General features: G+C 39.9%; 1 protein-coding gene across 6 annotated transcripts in view; it reads right to left on the bottom strand.

Moving 5' to 3' along the window:
* Positions 1-143: 143 nt before the first annotated feature.
* Positions 144-9,528, bottom strand: part of dgkh (diacylglycerol kinase, eta) — a 65,418-nt gene continuing 56,033 nt past the window's right edge. For 3 of the 6 annotated variants that reach the window (XM_068328640.1, XM_068328639.1, XM_068328645.1), the window contains 2 exons: positions 5,877-6,007; positions 144-3,452 (listed from right to left, as the gene is read on the bottom strand). In XM_068328640.1, the coding sequence (XP_068184741.1) occupies positions 3,400-3,452; positions 5,877-6,007 (184 nt within the window). In that variant the 3' untranslated portion in view covers positions 144-3,399. The remainder of the gene's footprint in view (positions 3,453-5,876; positions 6,008-9,528) is intronic. The other 3 variants (XM_068328642.1, XM_068328641.1, XM_068328643.1) reach the window with 1 other exon arrangement.

Here is a 9,528-nt window from a genome sequence, read left to right as displayed (position 1 = left end):
CTTTGAATCGAATTTTTTAACCACAAAATGGAAAAAAAGAGAAGCTTGAAACAGAAGATTTGTTTAGTGCAAAGATGTTAATTCACTCACACACATACTATTTTCCTGGAAGAAAAGACAATAATAATGAGGCAGAAACAGACTGCATATGTATTTGGTTTTATTGAAGAAGAGAGCTATGAACAGGTAGCCTACTTTAAGGCACCTTAAAAATTGCAACAAAAGCTGAACCATTTATTTATTCCGAATACAAAAATACACATCTCATTGACTCCAAATTGTAATAAATAGCTAACCATGCATTATAACCATAAAAAGGCACAGAAAACAGTCACTTAGTAGTCATAAAAATGATCAACTACTTTACCAAAATCATCCAGATAGTAGTACAGTGACAATTGTAACATTATATTCCAAATGTGAAAACACAAAACACATTATATCAACCTTAACCTTAGGCAATAAATATGCAAATATTATTTATACCAGAATATATATTATTACAAAATTAAACCACTGTAAACATAATGTAAACAAATGAAACTCATGTTTGTCTCATGGTTTTAGGAGTCATGTCACAGACTACACGTCGTGTCTGTCTCATGAGGGTTTCGTTGGTTTGTGAAAACCAGGCAGTTTGCAGCATTATTTACAGACCACTGGAAACAACATCATGGCAAAATGGCTGCTTTCACTTTATATGGAAAGGTCACAAATTCTCACTAAACATTTAGACTTAGTAAAACCCATTTCCAGACCATGTCGAACGGTAAAATTCTTCAGTCAGGCAGAGGTGCAAACAATAGGAAAGATATTTCCAAATTTATGGAAACTACCTTTGGCATTGAGTTTCAAAATCAAAATCAAAAGCGTATGTAAAAATAGAATGTGATTTTTTTTTTGGGGACAAAATATATACTAACTGAAAACAGTACAAAGACAATATAATTAGTGTTTATAATAATCAATTTCATTGGTTTTTACAAATACATATTTTTCTAATTTGATGTAAACAATGTTTGAAGGAAATTTGGAAAGTGGCAACAAAATCCTGGGAAAGTTGTTGGGCCGCTGTGGTGAATGAGTTTACTACCCTAAATTGAACCGTTGGGATTCTGATTTCAAAAGACATCATATGTGGGGGGAAAAACAAACAATAAACTTGTATTAGAATGTTATTCCTAGGGTGATTGATTACCTATGATGTACTAAACAAAACTGACAGGTCTGACTGGTGACATGAACAATGGCAAAAACTATTAATGTAAGTCAGTGACTGTAGAGGCATGAGGCCCCCTGGTGGGACGCTAGAGGAAATGCAAGACTACTGTTCAAACCCTGATACACTGTAGTTGCATTCTACTATTATTAAGCATACTTTGACAAATGGTGAAAATTTTTTGGTAAATGTTTGCATTAATATTAATAAATTCTGGTACGCCTTTAAATAAATTCTTGCAGGAGTTGCATTTGTCGAATGGGAAGAGTTTAAACTAAAGCACAAGAAACAAACACCGTTTCTAAAAGGGAAATCTACAATGAAAATTATATTATAAAATTATTTGGCAATGACAATAAGTATACATTTGCTAATAAGGTACAATATGCCACTGTTGTATTACAGTCCAATACACTGTGATACACGTTACAGAATAACACAACAGTCATGTCTGCCAATTCTACTCATTTGTATTGACCTGGAAGCACAGAGGACCAAAACTACATACTAGTGAGCCACAGAAAAAATGTGCAATCTGGAAGAAAAATCAGCCTGTTTGTGTTTAAATGTGACCCCAAAACCTTGAGGACGAGAACATTTAAAAAGTAAAAATTCAAGGTATTCTCCCACTGAAAAACATCAAGTCAGAAAAGCTGTAGAGAAGGTATCCAGAGATAAAATATTGCACCATCATTAGAATAAAACGTGATCATCATTGTGTAAGATATATTAAAACAGATTTAAAAAATACACATTTGTATGGTGTAATATACACAATCAAATGTGCAAACCGTTGACAATGCATGCAATGTCAGCAATCTATAGAATTACAACAGATGCATACACTGGTGTGTGTGTGTGTGTGTGTGTGTGTGTGTGTGTGTGTGTGTGTGTGTGTGTGTGTGTGTGTGTAGCATTGCATTTAGAAATATACCCTGTAATGCCACCACTCTTGAAAGTAACAAGTAAAAGTAGTTTTCTATCAACATCTGACTTGTAATATGAAGAAAATTAAGCTGCACTAAAACAATATAGAATGCAGATCAACTGCTCTATTAAATATTTAAAATGTAATTCCTATAGTCATTACTGTTAAACACTGTGATCATCTATAAAAAGATAAAAGGTTGAGGTGAACAGTTAACTCTATGTAATGAAATGAGACTTTGCAATTGTATATAAGTACTGTAGTAAAAAGTGCCTTTGAAGTGTTCCTTAAAACTTCGACAACAATTTGTGGTTTGCTTCAAACCAATAAGTTGACGTTCTCAATGATTCACGCTTATCCTCTTCCTCCTAACCAGCTTTGAAATGAACAGGTACAATCTGAACAAACATACCAGATGTTTTCTTAGACATTCACTTTGGTACTGATGGTCACCTCCATGAACAACATTGACAGAAATATATTATATATATATTCATACCTCACCAACAGAGCTTTAAAAACCTTAAAAGATGTCATTTCACAATTTGAAATCTCTGCAAAGGAGTGGCACTTGACACTAATGTTTGACACATCCTTGTCATGCAAACAAAATAAATTAAAGCTCAAAAAAAAAAAAAGGATGCTGTCAGTAGTAACAAATGGCATCATAATACTTAAGTCATGGAAAACTTGTTCAAGTGTTATTTTGCACACACAAAAGAAGTCAAGATACTAATCATGCAATTACACGCAAGCATCATGCCACTGTTTTCACACCTTCCATATCACCACCTAGATGTAAATATGACACATTTCCGTACTAGCATCAAGGTGACGTCAACGTCTCTGCAGCTCCGCAACGTGAGGAAGACCTCGCCCAGACCTTCTGCTCTCTCACGCTCAACTCCACTCAAGCTCACAGTCTTGGAAGTCCTGGGTTTGCTACTAGTTTGTTTTTTTTTTAACTCGGACAAGTCAATGTTTAGTTGCATACCTGATTTTGTGCTGTATGAATGGATATTAATTTTAATGGCTTTTATTGTGAAGATCCATGACTTTCTTTTGCAGTTCCATCTTTTTCCTCGACTGTCATTTTTGCACCAGAGAACAAACAAGCACAAGAACGTCTCACCCATTGCTTGTGTTGTTCCCAAACTATTCCACTCATGTAAGGGGGGCACATGTATTCCCCCCACTGGGGTAGCATTGGCTTTCAGGTTAGAGGTCAACCATGGAGGACTTGGCCAAATCCTTAGTTCCCTGGAGAATTCTCTTCATATGACCCACTTTCGATATCCCCAGATCCTAAGAAGAGACCAGACCAACAGTCATTTCAACCAGCACTGGCCTCAAAGGGTGTGAACAGAGTAAAAACAATCACAATATGATGAGTCATCAAGTTTTAACAGACTTTCATCATCTTACATAATAAGATGGGTGGGGATCAGCATTTTGCTGCTGATGTCAATGTGACATATTTGAATGGTTTCCATAGTGATGGAATAAAGACTTCTCACATTTACATAGACTGTGGGAAAAAACCTACAGTATTTCCCCAGGGGGATTACTGAATCACATTTATTCTTGTTCTCCATAAATTTAGAATGTTTGTTGTTGCTACTGTGAACCTCTGACCCACCTGAAGCAGGTCGTTGGTTCACATTTTTGGACATTCGTTTGTTCACAAATCGTCTGGTGACAAGCACAACTTTGCTTCACATTTCTGTTACCAAGGAAACCAGTGGTTACTTTAAGAACTGATTCCATTTTTAAAACAAAACAAAAACACAACCTTTTAACTGAAACATAAAGTTACCATCACATGAATCATGTTGTTCCATTTACTGAGATCAATCTAAGGATTTTTAAGTCCACCCACAAAACACAGCAAATATTCACACGCTGAGGCTGGATCACATGACCGGATATAATAACAAGACCGGGTTCGATTCCCTTGTGTGTGTGTGTGTGTGTGTGTGTGTGTAGTTTGTATGTTCTCCCGTGTTTGCGTGGGTTCACCTGAGGCTAACTGTTCACACCAAATTGTCCGTTGGTGCGAGTGTGAGCAGCTGTATTGATATATTATATATTAATTATTCCAAATAATCTCCTGCCAGCTTAAACAGTATTTTCATTACATTTTTTTTTGATGAAAATTTCCACTATTTGTTTGTTTGTTTGTATTTATTGGTTTGTTTGTTTTTCAGTGACCAGCAGAGGCTGTGTTGCTTTGTTCTGTAAAGTGTGTTAATCTATATAATGCATGCATAACAAGTTCTTGCCATCGTGTGTTAAATTCCAAAATATGGGTTTTAAAAAGCATTGGCATCCAAACTTCAGCTCAGTCAGGGGTTGATTATCAGCTCAGACTCATCTTAGAGATACTGCTGCTTTTTCATTGGTTGATTTTTGGACACCACTTGTTGTCCAACTATAAATGATCTCACCCAAATATACCATGAATCACACCATGAGTCGTTCACGCGTGTTCATCTATTCTGTTCTATTCATGAGTCTGGTATTCTCTAAAAAGGACTGAATTGTGCTGAGCTGATTGGAGCTTTCCTGCGTCCGCAGCTCCGTCCACAACCCACCCTCTAGATACTCTCTAGAACCTCCAACAGCTCCCAAAAGTACTGCTGCAGACCCCCCTTTTAAGCTTGATTTGATATTTTATTTTCGGTTTGTAGATCTCTACATGGCGACATAATATTTAACAGATCTGCTTCACATTCATACACCAGCAGGATGAGATCAGCCAATCCACTGCTGTTCTCTTGCTGTCAGTCTGACAGTAGTCTGGTTCGGAGCTGGGTCGTATTCCGAGTCTTTAGCTTATGTCTTTCTCCTTTTACTATCCAGACATCAACGCTTGTGTGACCTGGACACTGTTCACTATTTAATGGGAGCAAAGCGACACACCTTCGTGAGAAGCACATCACACTTCTGGACAAGGCCTTATCAGCCTGGTCCTTATGTCACTAGGGATCAGCAGAACGGGAAACATTCTTCCTAAAAAATAAATCTAGAGATCAAGTCAAATCTATTTATATCTCTCTATTTTATTGTCAATTATCATTTCATGATTGACTGAAATAAACTCCCTCCTCGCCCACCTGGGGTTCACCAACAGGAAGCTCCTCTCTGGGGTTCTGAAGCAGCTGGACTCCAGTTGTTAAGGTTTGAATCCACACAGATATTTCAAACTTTCTGAGATTGCTAATGAAATGATTTAGTTTGTTCAAAGGCATCATTACGGGTTGTTACCGTCTGTCCGCGATGACTATATTGGGTTTGCTTTGTTATTAGAGCACCATGTGAGTTATTAGTCTTATTAGCTGTTTCTTTTGTTCAAACTTTCTGGGGACAGAAGCAAAGACTGCGTCGTTTTTGCTTCAGATTCAACCTTGGAGGATAAACGGATGAACGCCGATCTACGCCGACGTGTTGTCCTCTAGGCTTCCCTCTTTAACAGGCAGTGTTAGTGGGTTAAAGCGAGTCTCTTTCACCAAGCGATGATTAGACGGTAAAAGCCAAGCAGTCAATGAGACACGGCAAGACAAAGTGGCAAAGCATCGGAAACAACCACCGGGTTCAGAAGCAGAGGAATTCAGGTGGACCAGGAGGAGACAAAGAGGAGGAGTTTGTAGATTGTAGCACAGACACAGGTCACGCGGGTTCACTGACGGACTGAGGGTGTGCTAACCGGTGATTTCTGTGTGTGTATACCTTCAGATCCCTCCTCTCCAGGTGCAGCAGCTCTGAGCCTTGGATGTCGTGCCGGATGAAGGTGTCTCTGTACTCCCCCAGACTCAGCTGCTCCAGCCAGATGCCCACCTCCTCTGTTCCCCATCTCTCCACTACACTCACACAAACACACACACACACACACACACACACACACACACACACACACACACACACACACACACACACACACACACACACACACACACACACTTCAGCAGCACACTCTCTTCTCATATTATCAGGAGCCTCACAAGTTCGACATCAATCGTCGGAGAAAAAAGGAGTGAAAATGACGGGTGAACATCAGAGGAAGCAGCAGTGGCGGAAGCTGACGAGGTGGGTGGGGATGGGGTGGAGTGGGGTGGGGAGGGTGGCAGAAGGTTGGTAAGAAACAAGGCATTGGACAGTCCCCCTCCTAGGAATGCTGGGGGGCATGCATGTCATCGACCAATACCAGCAGAACATACATGAGAAGAAGAAGAAGGAACGGGGGATGCAGAAGCCTGTGAAGGAAACTACCTTTGTAGAACCCAGTAATGTAAGGGTGACACGTTGTAAAATAAGATTAAAAAAACTTTACAATAATAATAATAATGTAATAATGTTTACATTTTATATTATATTCATTGTTTTTGCACTTTTTAGAGTGAAAGTCCAAGAGTTGTGCAGCATCTTGAAAAAGCCTTTGCTCATGTCTCCTGAATGACTCCGGTCGTCTGTGGGGTCTCTGACTTCAATCCTTGTCACCCCCCCCCCCCCTTCACATAATCCTTCACATACAGTTTAAACATTTTAATTTATTCACTGGGATTCAAGTGTTTGTTTCTAATTTGGTTTGGGGAGTTGAGGATTATTGTATATTAATTGTTATATGACATGGCACAGCTCCACTACAGATGCTGTAATAACATGTTGTTAAGTCAATCTTAAACTATTGTCTTTAGATTTGTGTTTGGAAATTCTAATTACAGTATTTTCCGCACTATAAGGCGCACCTTCAACGGATGGCCTATTTTAAAACGATTTTCACATATAAGGCGCACCATATTATAAGAAGCAGTCAGTGTTAGAGAAAATAAAAAGGTTTTTAGGTGCGCCTTATAGAGAAGAAAATACTGTAGATTCCACACACTATAATTCTGTGTAGTTGAACTCTGACATAGTGTTAATGTGCTTGAGTTATTCAGCTAAAGTCTGGCATTGAGAGATGAGACATTCTTTGAATATCCTTATTAGAACTACAATACTGAGTTTATGGTACTAAGTCCTGTTAGCATGTTAGCATCACACAGCTGCTGCAGAGCTTTTAAATGTACATCCAGCACATGAAGTTTGAAAAGTTTGAATAGTACCCATCCAAACACGGGTAAACTCTAGTCATTAGAAGATAGACGTGGTGTCCCACTCAGTTGTTGCTACGGGAAACGGCGCGTCAGTAAGATATCGCTCCTATCGTTCCACCACCATTATATAACACAGCAGTCCTTTTGTATGTTATTGATCTTTCAAACATAACTTTCCATTGTGACATTTGCACGTTTGAATGCAAAACCAAAGGCATTTATCCAGGCTCCAGACCTATGGGCCGGTCCCGAGGCTGGATAAATTCAGAGGAAGGGGCGTCTGGAGTAAAAAAAACTTTACCAAACAAATATAAGGCCCCATGGAGAGCATCCTGACCAGCTGCATCCCCCTGTGGTACGGCGCCTGCACCGTTTCCTGCCTTAAGACCCTGCAGCGCATCGTGAGAGCAGCTGAAAAGGTCACTGGTGTCTCTCTCCCTTCCCTCACAGACATCTATAACACCCGCCTCACCCCCAAAGCCATCAGCATTGCAGGTGACCCCCCCCCCCCCACAGCCTTTTCAGCCTGCTGCCATCAGGTAGGAGACTGCAGAGTCTGAGCCAGAACCAGCAGGATCAAGGACAGTTTCTGTCACCAGGCGGTCAGGAGGCTCAACTCCCTCCCTGCTCTGCCCCCTGCCATAGCCTTGAACTCTACCCTCACACTGCCCTGCCCTCCCCCCAGCACCAGACTACCCCCCCCCCATCAAGTCAGGGACTGCGCACACGTCACTTCCCCTACAGGATTAAAGAGTGTATAGAGATGTTAACCATCCCCTGTGTTTCGTCTATTATTTCGTGTTGTACTGCCTGTGTTGTCCTGCCTGTTGTACTGCCTGTTGTACTGCCTGTGTTGTACTGCCTGTGTTGTACTGCCTGTTGTCCTGCCTGTTGTACTGCCTGTGTTGTACTGCCTGTTGTCCTGCCTGTTGTTCTGCCTGTTTACTGTGGGTCAGAGAGGACTGTAATTTCATCTGTGCTGTATGTCGTGCATGTATGGTACACTTGACGATGAAGCTGACTCTGACTTTGATAAGCGTCCATGGAGAACGGTTGACACGCTGTGGCGACCCCTCGCGGGACAAGACGAAAGGAACTTTAGTTCTCCGTTAACTTGGTGATAACTTGTGGTTGTCGGAGTCAATGTTCAATCAGCTTGACCCAGTCTGGCCATTCTCCTCTGACCTCTGACCCCCACAGAACTGCTGCTCATCGCTGCCTTGTGCGTCCAGCAGATCAGCTGGTGTGTCTTGTGGAAAGTCACTTTACACAAGACACACCAGACACAGATTAACTTCTTCCCCATTCAGATGTGTAATTTGAACTGAATGAGATTATGTAGACAATATCCACAGGCAATGATTTCCTGTTATGTGATTGGCTGATCATTGAGAAGTTGAGCAATACTTAATACAGTGTGACTGGTGTGTGTTAACCCTCAGGGACCTATTAAAATGAATACACACATTATCTAATGGGGTCACAAAAGGGCCGTCTCATAAAAGTGTAAAAAAAAAAAGTAATACAGAATTTTTTTTCTTTAAATGTGTCAGCTCTTTTCCATTACTTCAGACCTATCCATAGATATAGAGTTTATTATATGTTTTATGATTATAATATATTTTTATATTGGAATTTACCATTAGAACCCTGTTTGGGAAAAACACAAAATATGGAATGTTTCCAAAAGTTAGTGCACACTTTAATACTTCTGATAAAGATACTACAACTATTGGATAAATAAAATAAAATGTTTTTGAAGATGTGTAAACAAAGACACTGGGTCTGTGTGTAGGTGTGTGTGTGTGTGTGTGTGTGTGCGTGTGTGTGTGTGTGTGTGTGTGTGTGTGTACTTATAGTATATGAAAAATCTGTGGTTATAATGGGAGTCAATTGGACCATTTTTGGCCATTTCAGGTATTGTGTGTACACAGTGACAATCTGCTATTTAATAGACTTCCAATGACAGGTATTAAGGAATTTAGAAAATAAATATGAAAGAAAATGACTGTCAAAATTCATTCATTTAGGTTTTTAACTGACTGATTTATTGGGAGAGAAACACAACAAAAATGTCACTTTTGGCCCCAAACAGTTCCCAACACACGGAATCGCTGTTTCTTCTGTTTCCTCTACTTCCAGTACAAACCTCTGAGTGGCTACTTACCAGTGACTATTCACTGGATTGCTAACAGCATGATCAGCTCATGTGCAGCTAACTAAGAGTAAATACCATGAACTCAGGCTGTAGGTAAACTACGACCAATGTAGCTCAAGCTACAACAACA

The sequence above is a fragment of the Antennarius striatus genome, chromosome 12, assembly GCF_040054535.1.
Source record: "Antennarius striatus isolate MH-2024 chromosome 12, ASM4005453v1, whole genome shotgun sequence".
Classification (NCBI taxonomy): Eukaryota; Metazoa; Chordata; class Actinopteri; order Lophiiformes; family Antennariidae; genus Antennarius; species Antennarius striatus.
The sequence above is the reverse complement of the archived record's forward strand: the minus strand, read 5'-3'. Positions and strand labels throughout refer to the sequence as shown.